Here is a 22804-nt window from a genome sequence, read left to right as displayed (position 1 = left end):
TGTATAGGCTGGGAGCATGGGGTTATACGAGGCTGTTAGTTGAGATATGGCAGGAAACTGACTACAGCTGGGAAGATGCGCGAGCTGCAAGGATGGTGGTATGGGTTGGGTAAAAGGGGCACGGCTTACGGGAGGAGAAGGAAGCTGCTGCTGAGGTGGAAGAGGAGTGGGCCTGTGGTTACCTGTAGTCTGACGGACTCGTGGTGATACTACTGGTTGAAGGTTATCAGACCAAGGGGATGGTAAGCGAGACTGTGAGGAGTGGGTGCTACTCTTAAGCATGCACAGCTGGATTAATCTACCCTGATTTCTTACTTCTATCAACTGCTGTATGAGCGCAGTCTGGGTATTAGGAAGGGGAGCTATTGGAGAGGCATGTGGGTGTTCAGCATCAGGGGTTTGCACTCTCTCAGATGTGACAGGTGAGTAAGGGTGTGGAATGTCCTCCTGAGTATCTCCCTCAGTGGGCAGTTCTGGCACCTCTGGCTCTTCCTCAGACTCATCCACAGACTCATCCTCATCCTCTTTCTGGGGTTGATATGAGGACCAGTGCCAGACATATCCGCAAGGTAAAGAGGTTGTTGTTCTGCTGTAGGTTGTGACCGCTGATGATATTGCAGGATGAAATCATAATGTGCAGGGGGCTGGGCTTGGCGGCGTGGCCGCTCATGCGGAGATGACGAAGGCAAGGAGTGACTAGACATGGCCACTGGTCATCAACTACTTCCGGCTCAAAGGACCATGAAAAGGAGAGAGATAGGAGTAGGCAGCTGGCTTGAAACCAGTGGGACTGTCGGTGAGAACAGATCCAGTCTAGTCAGGTCAGGTTTCAGAGTATTTATTGTACATCCAAGCATGTATTTATGGGAGTTTATTAATGCGTGTATGGTTTCTAAAGGGGGGAAAAAAAAGGGAATACAATGTTTGGGTTCCCAATACTCAATGCCACCTCAGGGAAATAGCATCTGCAAATATTACATTAAACTAGCAGACTCACAGGCAGTAAACTTAGGTAAACTAATCTAAACAGTACATGAAGCTGCTATCTACATGTACCACAATCCCAAAAAATGCATATCTGAAATAACTAAAGCACATGCCTATCGAAGCAGGCAATCTAACAATGACAGTGCTGAAGGCCACCTAGATCTTCAAACATAATTCAAAATGTATCTAACATGAACATGCATGAAAATGAGGAGCACATTTAGGCCTAACTCAAGTTATACAAAATAATCTATAACATACAGAACACAAGGCACTTACATTGTCAGTTATGCACACAAAAATACAGGATACAAAGAGTAGATATCACAGTCCTCTGCACGGTTCAACAAAAGAGAAATTGTGGGCACAAGTGCTGTTAATAAGGCCTGTGAAGGTGTCCTAATTGGCCTGAGATTGAGTGGGTGGAGCTGAGTGCTGCCAGGGAAATGAAGGGGCTAAGAGGGGTGTGGCACTTACTCTGAGGTTGCAGCATAGAAACAAAGGAAAACTTCCAAACAGTGAGTATTTTAACGCTTATGGATTGGCCCCATTCACTTCCATTGTAAGTGCCTCACATACAACTTTGCATGTTGACTGAAATTGGTTAAAAACAAGTTATCAATTATTGACTGTAATGAATTACAATTAGAACAAACCTTCTTCAAAAGACCTGGCAGTGACTCAGGAGACACTCTCATTAATCACTCAGGGCCTGAGTTGTGAATACCAACAAATGTGTCATGGTGGGTCAATTTACCCATTAAAGGAATAGTTCACCCTCATTTACTCACCCTCATTGCAGATGTGTATGAATTTCTTTCTTCTGCAGAACACAAACGAATATTTTTAGAAGAATATCTCAGCTCTGTTGGTCCATACAATGCAAGTGAATGGTGATCAGACCTTTGTAGCTGCAAAAATCACATAAACATAAAAGTAACCCATAAGACTCCAGTGGTTAAATCCATGTCTTCAGAAGCGATGTGATAGGTGTGGTTGAGAAACAGGACAATATTTAGGTTATTTTTACTCTAAATCTCCACTTTCACATTCACATGTGAAAGTGGAGATTTGCAGTAAAAAAATATAAAAAAAAAAGGACTTAAATTTCTCACCCACACCTATTATAGTGCTTCTGAAGATATAGATTTAACCACTGGAGTCTTATTGATTACTTTTATGTTTACTTTGTGATTTTTTTTTGCAGCTACAAAGGTCTGGTCATCATTCACTTGCATTGTAATGACCAACAGAGCGGAGATATTCTTCTAAAAATCTTTGTGTTCAGCAGAAGAAAGAAAGTCACACATCTGGGATGGCATGATGGTGAGTTAATGCTTGGACAGTGTATGCCACTGTACAAAACCACTTAATTTTATATTTAGTAGAACTCTCTAAGCCATATAGTTCACATGCTGTATAATTCTGTAAAACTAGCTAAAGGGCCTCTATGAGGCACGCCAAGGTTGTGTGAAATCTAAAAGAAAGAAAGTAAAATAAAAAAACTATTAAACCAAAGGATAACAAAGCAATTCCATTACACAATGTAGAAGATACATGCCTACATACAGTAAATTGTAGAAAACCTACACACTTCCTTAGGGTCCTGTCTAGAAGAGAACCCTCGGGCTGGGAAGGTCTCGCGAGAGTCAAATTTCCTGTTACTAATGTTCGAATTAGGAATAGGTTTCGATGTACAGTTAAGGATATGGTGACATTTAGGAGTAGTGGTAGGTGTAGAGTTTCTGTGAGACGCCAAATAAACACAGTATATCTATGTCCTGTGCAACTCCCGCGAGACTTTTCCCAGTCCCTTTCAGACACGACCAGTGCTAATGCACAAACTTCCGCTGCATTACTGAAGAAAGAGATGATTTGCTATTTGATGAAGCGTCACACCGAATCACTCGCTGTGATTGGCTGAAAACGTTTCCGTTGCATATCGCTGCTGTGCTGGTGCGGTCGTAGACAGAGCGACTGAATATGAACAGTTAGCCCAAATACCTGCTGCCGTTTACAAGCAATGGCCAGCCCGCCTTTACATACAGCTGGGTGAATCCCCGCCGTGTCTTGGAGTTGCTATGAGGGTACAGTCCTTTTTTCCGTTGTATTCTTAATGTTTGGAACTTGTTTCTCCCCCTTGGCTGTTTCTCTTATGCAAGCATATACATTATATCTATAATTTGCTACTAGCATTGATGTCAGCTCTATAAGTAACAGCTGATTCCAGTTTATCATGTAATGCATGTTAGTGTCTGTGTACTGGACGCATGAGTTTTCATTGGTGCACAGATCACAAGGTGGAGCCCCAAATGTTTGTATATCAATCAAGATCTAGCAGTTTGCTGCCTTCGTGTGTTGTATATCAGTATTGAATTGTTAGATGCAGTGATCAGCGATGTGTTTGTTTCTAACTCTTCTGCTGTCATGTTTTGATTTGTTGGGAGGTGAGATCCAGCAACAGAACAGATTCTTCACTGTGCTTTTGGGCAACACAATGACAATTGGGAGTTGATGAGACTGTTGGCTCCATATGAAAATAAAAACACTGGTTACTCTCTGTTGAGTGTCACTAAGAGCACTGTCTAGCTGCAGTCATAAGTAATTTAAAACACACTAATCCCTCGTCATTGCTTTGTACTTTTCCCATCCGTCTCTAATGAGATTGATCCCAGTCAATGGGATATTTGAGGGCAAGACATTCTGAATGACCTAGTAAATACAGGAAATAAAGTACAGGCATCACATGCTATTATTATAATGCTATTTATAGGAATGCACCAAATATCAAAGGTTTTAGTTAATTGTACTGAAGACAGTCATGAAATGGTAAAAGATCATTGTCATGCTTAAAGGTATATGTAACCCAAAAATGAAAATTCTCTCATCATTTACTCACGCATGCCATCCCAGATGTGACTTTTTCTTTCTTCTACAGAACACAAATAAAGATTTTTAGAAGAATATCTTGGCTCTGAAGGTCCATACAATGAAAGTGAATGGTGGCCAAAAGTTGAAGCTCAAAAAAGCACATAAGGCAGCATCAAAGTAATCCATATGACTCCAGTGGTTAAACCCATGTTTTCTGAAGAGATATGGTAGTTGTGGGTGAGAAACAGATCAATATTTAATTCTTTTTTTTTAGCATAAATTCTCATCCCTGCCAAGTAGGTGGCGATATGCACGAAGAATGCAAAGCGGCAGAAACAAAAGAAGAAGGATGTGAAAAGAGATTTGTAGTAACAAGGGACTTAAATATTGATCTGTTTCTCACCCACACTTATCATATCGCTTCAGAAGACATGGATTAAACCACTGGAGGCATATGGATTACATTTATGCTGCCTTTATGTGCTTTTTGGAGCTTCAAAGTTCTGGTCACTATTCACTTGCATTGTATGGACCTACAGAGCTGAAATATTCTTCTAAAAATCTTTGTGTTCTGCAGAAGAAAGAAAGTCATACACATCTAGGAGTATATGAGTAAATGATTTTTAAGTTTTGGGTGAACTATCCCTTTAAATTCTCAAAGTTATTACATTATTGCAGAATTATCAGTTAAGATATGTTAATGGCTTAATATTAGGGCTGGGCGATATGTAAAACCTATTTTTGCAATAATTGCCTTAAATATTGTGATATCCGATTACATCGTCAATTTTCAGCATTCTCACAGATGACATTATTCTTGAAAACAGTTTTCAGAGGAATGAAACGGAGAAAAAAAGAGTGAAAACTCTTTACATGCTGCACACATCTGAACAAACAGCGAAACAGACATGAGCATTGACGGCTTTTCTGTTGTCTATTCTTAAAAATATAATAAAGTGTGTTTCTTCAAGTGTGTGTCTTTGTGTCTAACAGTATTTCTTATCATGTGTTACTTCGCCTGTTGCGGGTAGATGAACAAAATTACCCACGCTGAAATACATTTGGACGAGGAACTTGCAAACTGGATTCAGCCTCGTCGCATTTGACGGGTGACAGGTGCTAGTTTCACACCCTGGCCACTGTTTAATATATTTGCCGACTTCTCAGATCCATGGTTTTGCCATTTCCCGATATTGTCGATCGGCATCGGGATCTTTGTAAGATATCGTTGATATCCGATTACATCATCCTATTGCCCAGCCCTATTTCATATGTATGTGTTATGCATGCAGGCGGGGGCCTCGTCCATGTGGGCAGCATGCTGTGGTCTGCTGAATGAGGTGATGGGTACTGGGGCCGTGAGAGGGCAGCAGCCAGGTTTCGGAGCCGGTGCAGGGCCTTTTCGTTTCGCTCCCACTGCAGGATACTCCACATACCCCCCCAACAACTCAACCAGCAATAGCCTGGTCTGTCAGGCCTGTGGACAAGCATTTTCTGTCTTTAGGAGGAGGGTATGTAGACTCATAACCTGTGTCCCTAATAACGAACTGTACCCTATGCACTTAAAGAATACATAATGCAATTGGTCATGTAGTGTATGAATTTTTAAAGTGTAGTATCCTAAATGGAACACATAACGTTTTTTTTTTACTACATGGAAGCATTCGCTGTTTAACAGCTGATAGAAGTGACGTTTCAAACACATGCAATCTGTTCCCACTCAGTTTAACACCTACATTTAAAATAATTAGCATTCACACAGCGTGGGGTGATGGTAAAGCATTCAGCTCACTGAAGTTTCACAAGTTGCCATATTCTTCATTATTTACAATTGATCTGTCGGACCAGCATCGAAGCCAGGTAACTCTGCCCATTCCACAATGTACGTCAAGCCTCGAGTGCTGAGGGCATGAAGTGTCCAACATTCCACACTCTGTTTTGATGGCTGAAGAAGTGCATCATCCGGGTACTTGAAGTACACTTCTTTTTGTTGCATTTTCAATGTAAACATACTACTTGCACTAATTACACTACAAAATGGTGTAGAAGTGTGCGGCTTTGGGACACACCCACCTGTACACCTCCCACACACTCATTTGTTTTGCTCATTATGTAAATTTTTTTTTTTCATGTGAGCTGCATTTATTGACAGCATTTGGGTTTAAATCCCCCCCCCCTCTCTCCCTCTCTCTCTCTCTCTCTCCCTCCTCCCCAGCAAATCTGTTGTGACTGTAAGAAGAGTTTCTGTTCGCTGTGTTCGGTACTTCAGGAAAACTTGCGCAGGTGCACAACTTGTCACCTGCTGAAGGGCACTGCATTCCAGCGCCCTCAACTCATGCGTCTGCGTGTTAAAGATTTGCGGCAATACCTTACTCTACGCAACATTAACACTGACACCTGCAGGTATGTTTTAAGCAGACAGTATTATGCTGTTTTTAACAATAGGTTACATTTATAACAACTTTTGTATTTTTGAGTTATATGGAAATTATGTATTGTATAGAATGCTATCTTTTTAGGGAGAAGGAGGACCTTGTGGACTTGGTGCTTTGCCATCAAGGTGCAGAGAGTGAGGATGAACCAGACACGCCTTCCCTGCAGTCACGGCCCCTTTATAGCCTGTCCCCTTCAATTGAAGAACCCAATTCCCCTGTCTCAATTCTCTCCCCAACTCAAGGAGAACCAATCAGTAGGAGCAACAGCTTGGAATCCACCAATCAGGTACGTCCTTGATTTAAATAAATGTAATTTCTGACTTTGAGCTTGGTTATGTTTGAACTATCATACTCCCATGCTATTCTTATTAATTCTGCAGTAGATAGTTTGTCTACTGCCTTCCATTTCCAGTGTAATGGATGAACTGCAAGAAACATTATTGTGCATCACTATAGGGCTGGGCGATATGTAAAAAATATTTTAGCGATAATTGTAAATTGAAATATTGCCATATCCGATTACATCATCAAAAACCACTCTGAACATATTCTACAATACCGGTACTTTTTCCATTACCGTTCCAGGTAGCAGTTTGATACATATGATATGAGCATTAAAACAATGCAGAACACAACAATCAGTCTTCAAAATGCCAAGTTCTCAAACAAAACTGGTTTGTTTTGGCTTTGATTTGCTTACTTAAAGGGATAGTTCACCCAAAAATGAAAAATCTCTCATCATTTACTCACCATTGTGCCATCTCAGATGTGTATGACTTTCTTTCATCTGCTGAACACAAAGATTTTTAAAAGAATATTTCAGCTCTGTATGTCCATACAATGCAAGTGAATGGTGACCAGAAGTTTGAATCTCCCAAAATCACAAAGGCAGCGTAAAAGTAATCCATATGACTCCACTGGTTAAATCCATGTCTTCAGAAGCGAAATGATAGGTGAGGGTGAGAAACAGAATAATATTTAAGTCCTTTTTTCTATAAATCACCTTTGACCAGCACCAACCAGTAGATATGCACAAAAAAATGCAATTGCTAAAAAACAAAAGAAGAATGTGAAAGTGAAAGTGGAAATTTATAGTAAAAAGGACCTAAATATTGATCTGTTTCTCACCCACACCTATCATATAGCTTCTGAAGACATGGATTAAACCACTGGAGTCATATGGATTACTTTTGTGTTGGCTTTGTGATTTTTGTAGATTCAAAGTTCTGGCAACCATTCACTTGAATAGATTTGGATGGGGATTTGGAACATGGAAATAAACGTTTGCAGGGTAAACTTAGACAGCGGTGTATGGGAGTGAATGGGAGATCATGGCAAATATTATTTTCACTTACCCATTTGCTCCAAGAGCAAAATTAAAAATCCACTATTACATTTGAATGACTTTCCAGAAGAGGAAAAAAATAGAGAAGACAGTCAGATGGGAGAAGATGCCAGATTTACTGTCACTCTCTCAGCAGCTGTAATCGAAACTCCCTCGCAGCTGTGGTAATACGTTTTTTTAAAACTAATTCCAGGGTAATATAACACAAAGAATAATGTTATAAACTTGCACTCAATATTTAAAAAATTGATCAAATAAAAAAGTTCGCAAGATTCACGCTGCTAAATAAGATCGGAAACACGTCATTATAGTATGTGAAAAAGGTCTATTGTGAGGTCAGGACCTACAGAGTTATTTTTCTAAAAATCTTCATTTGTGTTCTGCAGAAGAAAAAAGTCAAATACATCTGGGATGACATGAGGGTGAGTAAATGATGACAGAATTTTCATTTGTGGGTGAACTATCCCTTTAATAATTGATACTTAATTTATGTGTTTACTTCTGGTAGTCAGTGGTGAATCCTTGCTAAATCTGTACTAAGGGGCTTAGCCCTCATAGCTAATTATACTCTTTCTGTGTAAACATTACATGCTGAAAGGATATTGGAGACTCCTCTTCTGTCTCGCTCCTTAACCTTGACCAGACCGAACACACGCCAGAGGTGAGTTACTGCAGACTGAAAACGCCAGTACATGGTCAAGAAGTGTAATCCAGCCATACTTGCTGTTGCTGGTCAACAAAATAATAACAACACTTCCACACACTTTGTCTTGACTTGCCCTGTTGGATTGTCATTGATATGAAGGCAGTTGATGAGCTTGAGTAATTTGTAATCCCATTTCCCCATCTTTTCCCCATCATTTCCTGTCTTCTTTCTGCAACATACTAGCAATAAAATTACGTAAAGGGGAGGGAGGGAGAGATAGATAGATATGTTTTATTCTCATATCATTGAACAAGCCTACAGTAGACAGCAATCTGTTTTTCATTGAGTTCATCAATGTGTCCAGTTATCACATTACATGCTCTTGCGTTCCGTCTGCGCTATTTTTAATTGTCGCTCTATGTACATGTCCGTGCCTCAGATGGACGTGTTTGGAGCATCTCACTTGCTGGGTTTCCATCAAAAATATTTAGCATTTTTTAAGCGAATTTCTATAAAAAAAAAGGGAGCCGCCCTGTCATGATGGAGCAGCTGAATGATCTCTCCCTGCTTTGGGGACCGTTTTATTTGCAAGACTGGAGCAAGTATCTCATTTTATTAAATGCATCCATAAGACACCGCAGGATAAGTGTAATATCTGATATAATGTGGGCTGAAATAGCTGTGATGCCCACACACCGCCAGTCTCCACATACCTGGGAGTGCCCACTCTCAAAACTGTTCTGGATGATTGTGAGGACCCAATTTATCGACCAGCTGTGGGTTAAACACTTCCGATTGACAAGCGCTATGTTCAAAGAATTGTGTGCCAAGGTCGGACCTTTCAGTGGGCTAGTCACATCAAGATATCGCACACTCATAACACATGCAAGAATGGTCAAAACGCGTCATCATTTTGCGAATAAACCGTTTCCATCACCTTAATGCGCATTTGAACTAATGCGAAACTCTAGAAAATCCACCTCCTCCTGGCTCATTAAATTTTAAGCAAATTTAGACAGTTGTGCCACCTATTGACATGGCTCGTAAAAACGGATGTACTTCCACAGGTTGTGTCTTGTTTCAAAGGCTGCGTGCTAGCTAGGACGTGCAGTATACCGAGCGTCCTCTTTTAAACAAGCCTCATTTAAACGAAACGACCTTCGTAGGACAAACGGAAACAGAACTTATAATGATTGCTATGACAGCACGTCACTCTTTAACAAGTGCGAGCACTTTGAGTAAGAAGGGAACAAATTCCCTTTGGAAGGTGGATGTAGATAAATTCTCTCTTTGGATCTACAGTGCATCCGGAATGTATTCACAGCGCTTCACTTTTTCCGCATTTTGTTGTTTCAGCCTTATTCCAAAATGGATTAAATTCATTATTTTCCTAAAAATTCTACAAACAATACCCGATAATGACAACGTGAAAGAAGTTTGTTTGAAATCTTTGCAAATTTATTAAAAAAAAAAAAAAAAAAAAAAAAAGTCTGGGCTCTGGCTGAGCCACTCAAGGACATTCACAGGGTTGTCCCTTAGCCACTCCTTTGTTATCTTGGCTGTGTGCTTAGGGTCGTTGTCCTGTTGGAAGATGAACCTTCACCCCAGTCTGAGGTCCAGAGTGCTCTGGAGCAGGTTTTCATCAAGGATGTATCTGTATATTGCTGCATTCATCTTTCCCTCAATCCTGACTAGTCTCCCAGTTCCTGTCGCTGAAAAACATCCCCACAGCATGATGCTGCCACCACCATGCTTCACTGTAGGGATGGTATTGGCCAGGTGATGAGCAGTGCCTGGTTTCCTCCAGACATGACGCTTGCCATTCAGGCCAAAGAGTTCAATCTTTGTTTCTCATGGTCTGAGAGTCCTTCAGGTGCCTTTTGGCAAACTCCAGGCGGGCTGTCATGTGCCTTTTACTGAGGAGTGGCTTCTGTCTGGCCACTCTACAATACAGGCCTGATTGGTGGAGTGCTGCAGAGATGGTTGTTCTTCTGGAAGGTTCTCCTCTCTCCACAGAGAAATGCTGGAGCTCTGTCAGAGTGACCATCGGGTTCTTGGTCACCTCCCTGACTAAGGCCCTTCTCCCCCGATCGCTCGGTTTGGCCGGGCGGCCAGAGTCCTGGTGGTTCCAAACTTCTTCCATTTGTGGATGATGGAGGCCACTGTGCTCATTGGGACCTTCAATGCTGCAGAAATTTTTCTGTACCCTTCCCCAGATCTGTGCCTCGATACAATCCTGTCTCGGAGGTCTACAGACAATTCCTTGGACTTCATGGCTTGGTTTGTGCTCTGTCATGCACTGTTAACTGTGGGACCTTATACAGACAGGTGTGTGCCTTTCCAAATCATGTCCAATCAACTGAATTTACCACAGGTGGACTCCAGTCAAGTTGTAGAAACATCTCAAGGATGATCAGTGGAAACGGGATGCACCTGAGCTCAGTTTTGGGTGTCATGGCAAAAGCTGTGAATATTTATGTACATGTGATTTTTTTAGTTTTAATAAATTTGCAAAGATTTCAAACAAACTTCTTTCATGTTGTCATTATGGGGTATTGTTTGTAGAATTTTTAGGAAAATAATGAATTTAATCCATTTTGGAATAAGGCTGAAACAACAAAATGCGGAAAAAGTGAAGCGCTGTGAATACTTTCCGGATGCACTGTAGAGAGAAAAGAAAAAAAGATTTTACATGTGTACTTTTAGTCTATAATACTTTATTTTAATTATATATTACTATAATTAGCCATCTTTTTTCTGAACACGGAAGTGTTTCACGATTCAACTGTTTTCAGTTTCCGGTCTCCAGTGTTTTCACTCGTATCGGCATATATTCTTAGCGGGTAATGTAATGCTTAAGGCATTCAATTTGTAAAAATTGTCAAAAAACATGCCGATACGTCACGGTTGAGATGACTTTTTTTTTTATAGACAGTGCCTCACTTGAGTGTGTAGATGACCTGAAGCGATGGTCAGAGGTGAGTTACATTGATATCATTAATTAAATGAACCATTAAATGAATTTCAGGCTCAACTTGTGCCGTTGTTGGCTGTCATAACAGCAAAAGTTGAGCCTGAAATTCATTTTTACATCAAGTAACACTTAAATGGTTGTTGTTCTCCTCTGGATCCCTCGTTTTGGCAAGTTTAACTTGGTGTCTCGAGACAAGGAATACAAAACATGTGATTCTTCCGGATTAATCTGGAATTCCGGATTTTCCACCTTAAAAATGTGACCCACGTGAATTGTGTAAATATGTAAAAAAAATAAATAAAGAGAGAGAGGGTGGGGCGGTAATATTACATTGGAGGTTCATGTTATCGACCTGTCCGGTGCACTCTCTGTCAGCATTTTTCATACAAACAAGTATCATCAAAGTCTTTCTAGCAAGTCAGTCCACTGTCGGCCATCTTTGGAACGCTCTCAGGAGGCTATTTCCAGTCATGAAAGTGCAGCTTCTATCTACTTGAATGGAGAAAGACCAAAATCTCCAAAACGGTTGATCAAGATTATGATCAAAGAACATATTTCAAATCAACAATAAAATCGTACAATACTGGAATCATAAATTGTGATTCTTCATATTACGCCAAAAACCGCGATTTTTCCTGACTTGTGTTGCTAATGCGCATGCACATTATAAAGTTGATTGACAGGCGATGTCTATATCTAAAAGGTGATTGGCTCTTTTAATTATAAGGCGGGACTTCTTTTCTACATCCGTTGGGTGTTCCAATTTCTCCCATTTGTTTAAATAGTAGTGGCCCATCTCTGCTAAATAACCTCTGATATCATTCAACCTTCTCTCGGAACTGCTTCACTCACTCAAACTTCACTGCTGCTGCTTCTGCGTCACGCACACACTTTGTTGAAAACGATGGAGGTTCCTGATTTTCGCTGTCAGGACTTCATTCAATTAAGACAGGTTTATTTTAATTCATCAAGAGAAATAAAATGGTTGGATATAAAACAGCTTTGAATCATTGTCACAGTTGCTGACAGGTTAAAAATAGCTATTGTTAAGCTGCAATTACCGCGTTACTGAAGTGATATTTGCAGTGAAATCGTGACGTTCATCTTAAGTACTCATGGCCAGTATATCGAACCATAAAACCCTGCAGTTACAAGTTCCTAGTGCATTAACTAATATACAACATTTGAGATTTTTACCTGTTTCTATATGTAAAATATAAAGTTCAGTAAATATGCGCTTCCCCACTGCTCGCACTTGTAAGCTGCTGAACTGCACCACGAGTGAAGGAGAGAGGGTGAGAGGGTGACACATTGCACTTTTGAAAGTGAAACATGCAGGAATTATTAAAATTGTGCTCAATCCCCGCAATTCCACGCTATTGAGCTAATATTCATTATTGAGATTTTAAGCAGGCCACTTGTCTGGTCGGGCAAGTAAAATTCTCTTTAACTTGCCTGTTCAAAATTCCACTTGTAGCGGACAAGTGTTAACGTCGAGCCCTGAACATGTTTAATATCTGTATGTATAGTGTCTAATAATGCTTTTGCACTTACTGTAAATTACTCTTGCCAATAAAGTTTGATATGAATTGAATCTGCCCGATCATTAAAAAAGTCCATAGGAAAACAACAGAACATTTTGCCCAACTTTTAATTACAGCATGTCCACTGATTTTATGGCATATACACATACTTGTATCAAAGATTCATACCTGTAATTCTATCTGCAAAAAACAGAACATTTTAACATGTTCATATTATATACAGTTTGTACATGAATGTATATTAAAAAATAATTTAAAAAAAGTTTGATCTTTCTGTAAGGAACGATTTTTATTTATTCATTTATTTATATTTATCAGGTGAGCCCTCGGACGCGGCAGCGGGCTCGAGCTTCTCTGTCAGACCTGTCCAGCCTTAATGATGTTGAGCAGCTGACTGTACGGCAGCTGAAGGAGATCCTGGCAAGGAACTTTGTGAGCTTCTCGGGTTGCTGTGAGAAGTGGGAACTGGTGGAGCGTGTCAGGAGGCTTTACAGGGAGAGCGAGGAGAATCGCAAGTCTAGTGAGTCCTAAATGCAGAACCATGCTAACACTGTTCTATATTTAAAACATCACGCATTTCGAGTGCAGTGAAGTAGGATTATACAAAGATGCTTCTGTTTTTTGTTTTTTTTTTAAGTGGAGAATGTGAGCAACCCCATCACTGCAGGTAAGAAATTATTTCACTTCATATTCTGACTTGGGTTGTAGAAGAGTTCAGAAAAAGTTATAAGATTGGACTCCGATTGAGCATAGTCCTGGGTTTAGAAATCGATTAATATGAAATTTGTCATTATTTACTCGTGTCTTTTCCAAACCTGTATGACTTTCTCTTCTTCCGTGAAGAGAATATTTGAACAATATCCTGGCCAATGTTCCCTCTAAGATATTGCTCCTGCGCAGATGGAAAAAAGTCAGCGCAGATGGTGGACTCAAGTGTAACCTAGAGATTTTCCTGAATCAGAGCTAAATGCATGCTCAGTGTTTAAACTGGAGTCCATGTGAATATTTATTTTTTCAGGATGGAGCTGAAGCTCTGAATGAGATGTGTATTTTCACCTTGTTTACATTGTTGATTTGTGAAACAACACATCCACCTAACCGCATTTACCGTGAGGTGCCTATTGGTGGAGAAGGCAGAGTGATTTACGTAAACAGTCAGTTTTATCTTACTAGAATGTAAACAGGTGCAACAAATCAGGTATGTTTCAAAAATATTGGATTGGTGCATAAGACTTTGCAGTGTAACTCACTAATGCAGCCTAATAGATCTGACAAAAAGAAAACACCATAAAAGTGGTCCATTTGACTTCCAAGTCGTTTCAAGCCACACAATAGCGATTGTGTGAGGAACAGACTGACATTTCGGTATTCAGTATTCACTGGCATTCACAAAAAGTCTTGACCTAGCTTATGAGAATTGGGCGCAATCATGGGAGTTTGTGCGAGAAGTAGCAATGCTCGATTCGCGAACGAGTCACTCTTTTGAGATGAATCATTTCTTTTTTTTAATTACCTTATTTTTATGATCTGTTTACAAAAAAATAAATAAAATACTTGTAACATTTAAAATGGAACCAGTAAGTAAAAAAAGCATGTTATCCTCTCACCCATTTACACAAATTTATAAAATTACAGACTTGTAATAATTAGTTGGTGTCCTCTTTAGCATATACTCTCCATTTCACCAAGTAACTTTGAAATAATTTTTAAGCCTTAAATTAAATGTAATTTCCTCCATACAGTAAATTTCTTTGCCAACTTTTATCCATTGTCCATCTAAGGGAGTTCTGGCTGGTACCAATTTCTGGTAATGGACTTTTTACAAGCAATGAGAAAAATCTTAAGGTACACATCCTCTTTCAGCACATTATTAAAAATATCCCCAAGGTACAGTATTGAAAATTCCCTCAGGATCTTTTATTCTCAAATCCTATTAATATCTAATAAGATTCTAAACTTTTCAGTGATCCAATTGGTCCAGTTCACAAACCTGATCTGAACAGTTTGTTAACAAATAATTTTTGGAGTTTGGTTTTCGAGTTCCGCTCAATCATGTGGTTTTGGAATGACATGAGGGTGAGTAAATAATAACAGGAATTTCATTTTTGTTTGAACTACACCTTTTAATAGGTTAAATGCTGTTGTGTTAAGGTCTAGGTTTGAGTTGATTTTAGTTATTAAAAGATCTGTTTTTTTTTTTGTTGTTTTTTTTTGTAAATTAAAAAGATTATTAGCTAGCTCTCTACAGAAATCAGATATTGTCTAATAGCTGTGTTTTGCTCCTCCCACGTAAGTGGTAGCTTATCCCCCTCCAATCTGCAATGGTGGAATTGGAGGTAAGGCTTGTGATTGGTGGAAATGCTCCCTGGTCACACCCACCAATGCACTGCAGTTTGTGATGTTATTGCACTACAACCCCTACTCCCTGCATGGCCACTGACATAACAGATAGCATGTTCTCTCCAAAAAGTCTATGTTGTGGAAAGAAAATTGCCATTGTTTAGACTCCTATAAATGCTAAATAAAGCTTGGATGTAATAAAGAGAATAATGTTGAAGACAATTTGCATTTTGTAGGCAGGGTTTGGGCAACAGAAATTTCTCTGCTATAATTTTACCCCCCATTTCATCCCTCCTCATCATCAAGTATTGCTTTGTGTCATTAGGGTTTTAATAAATGTAAAAAAAAAAAAAAAAAGAGTAGGAGGTGTCCTACATCAGATGTGGCCATTTTTTGATTGTTCAACCTGCAACTACACAAGGGCTATGTTTGGATTAGCATACTACCCTACTACTCTATGCTATTGCTGCAGTGTATATACAGTTTCTGTAGAATATTACTGCTTAAGCTCAATTCGATTTTGTCCGAGGGTGTCACACATGCAGACTGTTTTGCTGAGATCTTGCTCTCTTCAGTCTGAGGTATGACACACTTAACAATTAAGAGTGGTGACAAACATACCAACTCACCGAAACTATCTCTTCTATTCCGTCACGTGGAGCTCACCTACCGCGTGAGCATAAACAGTTGTAATAGTGATTTAGGATATGATTCATTGAGTAACTTTGTAACAATGTTCTAAGATGGGATGTGAGAAGGAAGCTGGAGATGGCGAAATCCAAAAAAAGGTATTTTTAATTTACAACTTTTCAGTCTCAACATAAAGGATTTGGCTTTTCAGCACTGCACTCTAGCGAGTCTCTCTGAGCATGTGTCTGCCCCTCCACTGACATCTGGCTCGCTCTTTTAACCCGTCTCCACTCTAACTGCAGTGAGAAACAGCTGTTATAGACAATCAATGACAGGTGATGATCTTTAGCGTTCACATCTCCTGATCTTGCTCTCCATGCACAAATCGGGGCTCAACCACGCCCCCACTACCACATACCCCCACTGCCTGACTCAGGCCAGGGAGCCATCTGGCCTGCCCATTTCTGGAGTGGAAGTCTGCAACAGCCATCTGCGCCCCCGGTCTGTACACCAACTCTAACTTAAACGGCTGGAGGATCAGATACCAACGGGTGAGCCACACGTTAGTATTCTTCATGCAATTGAGCCAATGGAGCAGGGCGTGATCCAAACAGAGGGTGAAAGCCCATCCCAGGAGGTAATACCGAAGATGGCCAGATATTCCTTCTCCACGGCGCTGTACCTTGCCTCTCTCGCAGAAAGTTTCCAACTGATGTACAGCACCGGGCACTCCTCCCCTTCAACCACCTGGGACAACATGGATCCCAACCCTCTGTCCGACGTGTCGGTCTGTAAAACAAACAGGAGAGCAAAAACCGGAGCATGTAACAATGGCCCACAAAGCGCAGTTTTTACCGGCATAACAGCCTGTTGGCACGGCTCCGACCACTGGACCAGGTCTGGGGCCCACTTTTTAGCGAGATCAGTCAGTGGGCTGGTGATGTCCGAATAAGTGGGTACAAACCTTCTATAATAACCAGCCAGCCCCAGGAACTGTCTCACCTCCTTTTTGGTCTTGGGTCTCAGACAGGTTGAATTGGCGCGGTTTTATTAATTTGGGGATGCACCTGCCCATGACCCAAGTGGAACCCCAGATACTGTACCTCCCTCCATCCATACAATTGCGCACTTCTTGGGGTTTGCCGTGAGTCCAGCCTGTCGCAGCAACCTCAGAACAGCCCGTAGATGCTGCATATGCCACTGCCAATGATTAATGTATATAATTATGTCATCCAGATAGGCAGTGGCATACTCTCGGTCTGAGGCGCTGGAACGTAGCTAGGGCCCCAAACAAACCGAACGGAAGGGTCACAAATTGGTGTAAGCCAAACGGTGTGGAGAAGGCTGTTTTCTCGTGGGACATTGGTGTTATTACTCGCCACTTTGTGAGTAATTTAGAGCTTGATGTTGGTAGTAATACAAGGACTTTAACTCCCTGTGAAAATTCCCATAGCCAAGCTCCCCTGTTATACAGCCGGGACTGACATTCTTGAGCCTGTAGCAAATTATTCTGGGATTGCTGCCCCAATGTGTGGAGTTTTGCTCGGGTCAAGAGCGTATTGAATTTTGTTTTTGCTGTTTGAAGGTCCCTCCTCCCAATTTTCTTTCACAATGTCTAAGACACAGTGAGGCTTGCGCCCATATAATAATTCAAATCGGGAGAACCCCGTGGAGGCTTGAGGGACCTCTCGGACTGCGATTAACAGGGGTCAAGCCACTTATCCCAATTCACCCTTAGGCGATTCAGTGTCTCTTCCTCTCTTAAGTGACCCGCATCGGATTATGATGAGCCGTTGGGAAAAGCTATTCCAGACGGCTCATCATCATCCGATGGCGGGTCACTTAGGGCAGGAAAAGACACTGAATCGCCTAATGGCCCGTCCTTCGTTATCAACAACTAGGTTGTATCTTCTTTTGTCTGAGTGTCCTGCATCACTTGATACAACCGATTGTTTTTAATTGAAAAGTACGGATATGCGAGTGCAATGTCTGGTTTAAGACGTTGACCATCAATTACTTTCACTCGATCGAATGCGTGTCTAAGAGTTTTGTCTCGCGTCTGCTCCAGAGGGAGATACCCTGTTGGGAATCCTCTAAGGGCTTTGGAAGCCGAGGCTTCCCCCTCCCATACGTCATCCTGCCGTGGAGCTGTTGTGGACACCCCCTGCACCGCCTCCCCAGCCAGCGCATCACAAACTACACACCAAGATGCTTTGTTACAGGACCCATCTGCACAAATTTCTCTCAAAGTGGTAAAGACCGGCTAATTTGTACCCAAGATTAGTGGATGGGTGAGGCGGTAACAAGCGTACCGTCCACTGGCTGTTTGGCCAACTGCATGCCCCCGCCGTTCATTCAAACAGTTCCAAAAAAGCCTCTGGATCATCCTGGGGCCCCATCTTGACCAGGGGCACATGGGGCGGAGTGGTTGCGGGTTCCGGGGTCACAGCGGCAGCCACCTCCCAGGGTACCAAGCTCCGGAGCACCTGCTGATCCTCCGCTTGGGCCTGAAGGAGCGTGATGAATCTTTGCTCCTGCTCCAAGGAGGCCTTGATGCTGCGCCTGGTGGATGCTTGCGAGGGTCTTAAACATTTCCTCCAGAGGTGAGGCCTCCATGACTGCCTTCTTCCTCCTTCAATTCCCAGGTTTCAGCACCAGTGTATCAATGTTCAAGGAGGGGATGTGAGGAGGAAGTGGGAGACGGCAAAATCCAACTCAAAAAGATATTTATATTTGACAAATTTTCAGTCTCAACAAAGGATTTTGCTTTTCAGCAAACAAGATTTGGCTTTTCAGCACTACACTCTAACGAGTCTATCTGTGCATGTGTCTCCCTCTCCACTGACGTCTGGCTCACACTTTTAACACGTCTCCACTCTCACTGCAATGAGAAACAGCTGTTAGAGACAATCAATGACAGGTGATGATCTTTACCATTCACATCTCCTGATCTTGCTCTCCATGCACAAATCTGTGCTCAGTCACGCCCCCACTACCACAAACTTGTCTTGTGAAAGTGTGTGATTGTGTATTTATGCCCTCGAGGCTTGCCGTAGAATGTGTATGTCCATATGCAGCCATCAGTGTCTAAAGAAATTATGTTAAATAAAAACCGACTGTAGTGTCTCTGCATTCTGATGTCATTAGTCATTTTAGTCTAGGAGAAAAATGTAGGAAAAACGCTTGGTGACAGAGTCACTCTGGATTAAAATCAGCGTTTGTGGTGATATGCAGCTGAGTGCAATGAAATCGTTCAGATCAGCTTGACGTCTTGTCAGTTCTTCAGTGAAAAGAAGAAGCTCATTGTTCACTTCACGAGAACACGAGAGCCCGCCTCAGCAACAGAATTTTTTTTTTCAAGCAAGCCTGATGTGCTTTTTCAGTTTTTGAAGCCATTCACTCAGCAGGGAGTCCCGACGGTCAAGTGATTAACGACCTTCCGCTGGCAGACGCTAATGCATGCTTCATCTCCCTCCATCTGGACGGCGATTATTTTAATGAAGCTCAAACCTGATAATCACTGAAAAAATTTTTTTTTACTGTTTTCCACAATGCAATGTGCTCAACTTGACCTGCCGTTTCCTGTGTGCAGTTATAGCCGCAAATTTTAACCTTAATTTTTCTTGACCCATTATTTGACCTCACATTGCAAATGTTGACATATTTTACACAAAATTTGACCTTTTTTCTAAGATGATTAAACGTGCATTGTGATGAGGTCATGTGAAAACATGTAGCCTACTACTGGTTGAAACATTTGCCTAATGTTTCATTTACTATTTAAAAAAATAACAATAATGCAACGTATGCAGAAAGAAGTTAACTAGTAAACCATTCCAAACATAGCCCAGATTCTGTCCATAAAGTAAGGTTGGGCCACATGTTGTAATGTCCCATTTCTTTCTCTCTTTTTCACTGCAGATACTTGCCGTACCCAGTTATCAAACGATGACAACTTGTGTCGCATCTGTATGGATGCGGTCATTGACTGTGTGCTGCTGGAGTGTGGTCACATGGTCACCTGCACTAAATGTGGGAAATGCATGAGTGAATGCCCTATATGCAGACAATACGTTATCAGGGCCGTGCACGTTTTCAAATCCTAGTACTGCTGAGAGAACCATCTTTAGCCTGATAAAAATTCTTCAGCAATGCGCTCCACTTGCTGACTGTTTTGCATTAGGGATTCGGTGCAGACGCACCCAGGATGGGCCTATGTCCTTACATCTGATCAATGAATGAAGATAAAGTTCACTGCTTAAATTTTTATGAGGTCAAGGAGCCTCAAGGAACACATGGTCCACAGTGGCTTTTTTAGTGCAACAGTGCTTCAATAATCAAATAAAATAAAAACATTCCACAAGGACTTCAGAGGCTCTGTTAAAATATGCAATTGTTCAGCAACAACACCTCACAGCCTTGACTTGATGTCCTACAGATTTGTAGACTTTCTTCAGCTTTATTTTCTCACCTGTCACATGCAATCAGCTTTTTTTTTTCTCACCCGTCACATGCAAACACTGTGAGAAAAAGAATGGAAAACAAGCATTACTCAAGTGTGTTTGTATGTCACATACATCGACAATACACCATAACTCAGGATGGAAGGATCTGAATGTTTCTTTTTGCTCTTCTTTTGTCACAGCATTTGTGAATGCGCTTTTTGTTTCTTGTTTGGATTATGAGGCTCATGACGCCTGGATTTTGAGTTGCTGTGAGTTCCATTGTGATTCCTGATAACTGGACACTGGGACCATTCAAAACAAAACAAAAGTGGCATAATTCACTAAAACGCATTCTTAGTACACTGCAGGTCATTTTCCTTTCTTTTCAGCAAACTTTTGTGTTTTATGTTACTTCCCTGCTTTGTCAAAGATCTGAACTGACACTGGCTGGTTTCTCAGACCTTACTGTTCTGAGTGGCTTTGTGCTAGTGTCAACAGTTCAGCAATCTGTTGCCAAGTTGTGTAAGTGGTGGGAAAAAAACTGATGACTCTGATGCCAGGCCCAAAACCAGCCCGTCTCACCAGACCCCAGCAAAATTTATGAATGCTTGTATTTCATGAGTGACTCCAATACCTTATTAGTGACATCTCTGTTAATGATGGAAGCATGTCACGTTCCTTATTCTCAAGACAAAATCACATTTGCATGCCCTAAAGAATTTGGTGTTGTGTGCATTCATTGTGTACATGGCTCTGCGGGGTAACCCATGATGAAAGTGTCTAAATTTTCTGAAAACATACAGAATTTATAGTAATGAAAAAATAAGTTTGACTCGTTCCTCTTTTTCTTAAAAAAAAAAAAAAAAATCTTGGTTACAGAGTGGCACTTACAATGGAAGTGAATGGGGAGGCTTTTTAAGGCAGAAATGTGAAGCTTATAATTTTTAGAAAATAACTTACATTAATAGTTCTGTTAAAACTTGTGTATTATTTGAGCTGTAAAATTGTTTAAATTGTTTTTACGTTCGTTTTAGGTTTTACGTCGTTACGTAATCAGGGCAGCGAAGTTGTAAAATTGGATCTCATGACATTTACTCGCCCTCATGCCATCCCAGATGTGTATGACTTTCTTTCTTCTGCTGAACACAAAGATTTTAATAAGAATATCTCAGCTCTGTTGGTCCATACAGTGCAAGTGAATGGTGACCAGAACTTCGAAGCTCCAAAAATCACATTATGTTTACTGATTGGCCCTATTCACTTCCATTGTAAGTGCCTCACTGTGATCCAGATTTTTATATATATATATATATATATATATATATATATATATATATATAAAAATTTTTTTTTTTTTCAAAGAAAAAGAGGGACAAGCCAATATATATTTTGTGGTAATCAACATAGTGCCACAAATGCTGTTGATTAAGCCTAACTTGTATTGAACCTGGAATATACTTTTAAGCATATTGTACAGGCAGAATGAAACTACTTTGTAATCCTTTCAAAGTAAATGTCATTGTTAGCATTTTACAGTAAGGTTGTGTTTGTGAATATTAGTTAACGCAATAGTTAACATGAACTAATTGAATTAATAAAATTGAATTAATCTTCGTCAATGTACATTTTAACGTACAATTTTTGACAATAAATGTCGTATACATTTTAGTTACTGCAATATGAACTAACATGAACAATGGTATTTTTATAACTTAACCAAAATTAATAAATGCTGTAAATAAATCATTGTTTATTGTCAGTTCATGATACCTAATGCATTAATGTTAACAAATACAGCCTTATTGTAAAGTAATACCATATCATTTATGTACATTTAATGAAAATCAATTGAAAACTATAACCTAATGAAAATTATGGACTTTGGAAATTGTAAGAGGGATCATTTAGGTGCCAAATAAGGTGCATTTATGTGTCTCTAATCTGTGCTGCAATTTTACCCCATTGGTGTTAGTGTTTGAATGAATATGTATAGATTCGGATGACCTGTTTTAGTATTTGCGTTCATTGAACTTAAGGAAAAAATACAACTTTAAGTAATGCCACGCAAGAGTGATGCTCCATACAAACGGCCCACCCATCTTTCCTGTATGCTGACAACTTGATAACATCAGTTCAAGCTACTAGCTGAAGTGTCAATGCATATTGCTGACAAGAAGCGGCCAAACAAGACAGTAATGCTTTCTCACTCAAACACCATCTTTTTCTGTGGTATTCTTACTTAGGATTATAAGAGATTTATATAACATTTTGGTGTATATTACATCCTTGTTTAACCTTTTTCTGTCTGACATATCATGTGTACATGCCTATTCCGATAAGTTTATTTTTCTTAACAAAAAATTAACTTGATATTTGTTTCTTTTGGTCAGTTGCCTAATATAGAATTAAATAAGATAAAGCATTATGTTGTTATCTTTGTGGTACTTAAATAAAAGAGCTAAGAACACCTTTTCACTGGATTGCACTGCATTATAATGATTCATAAATGTCAATATGTTGTACCATTTCATTATTTCCTTAAATATGAGCTTCAAGATGTTATTTCAGATGGGAATGAGTTAAGATG

General features: G+C 40.3%; 1 protein-coding gene across 5 annotated transcripts; it reads left to right on the top strand.

Annotated features, from left to right (window-relative positions):
* The first annotated feature begins 2914 nt into the window (after nucleotides 1–2914).
* On the top strand, nucleotides 2915–22692 carry LOC127424118 (E3 ubiquitin-protein ligase RNF34-like). 5 transcript variants are annotated; one of them, XM_051669024.1, is made up of 10 exons: nucleotides 2915–3074; nucleotides 5151–5369; nucleotides 6074–6261; nucleotides 6378–6579; nucleotides 8025–8060; nucleotides 8237–8299; nucleotides 13121–13322; nucleotides 13440–13469; nucleotides 15097–15138; nucleotides 19694–22692. In XM_051669024.1, the coding sequence occupies exons 1-10, from the start codon at nucleotides 3069–3071 to the stop codon at nucleotides 19876–19878; spliced, it is 1173 nt and encodes a 390-aa protein (XP_051524984.1). In that variant the 5' UTR covers nucleotides 2915–3068; the 3' UTR covers nucleotides 19879–22692. The 5 variants fall into 5 exon arrangements, with proteins under 5 accessions (XP_051524984.1, XP_051524985.1, XP_051524986.1 ...); XM_051669025.1 differs by lacking the exon at nucleotides 8025–8060; XM_051669026.1 differs by lacking the exon at nucleotides 15097–15138.
* The last annotated feature ends 112 nt before the right edge of the window (nucleotides 22693–22804 follow it).

This window comes from Myxocyprinus asiaticus, chromosome 33 (assembly GCF_019703515.2).
Source record: "Myxocyprinus asiaticus isolate MX2 ecotype Aquarium Trade chromosome 33, UBuf_Myxa_2, whole genome shotgun sequence".
Classification (NCBI taxonomy): domain Eukaryota; kingdom Metazoa; phylum Chordata; class Actinopteri; order Cypriniformes; family Catostomidae; genus Myxocyprinus; species Myxocyprinus asiaticus.
This window is presented reverse-complemented; position numbering and strand designations above follow the sequence as displayed.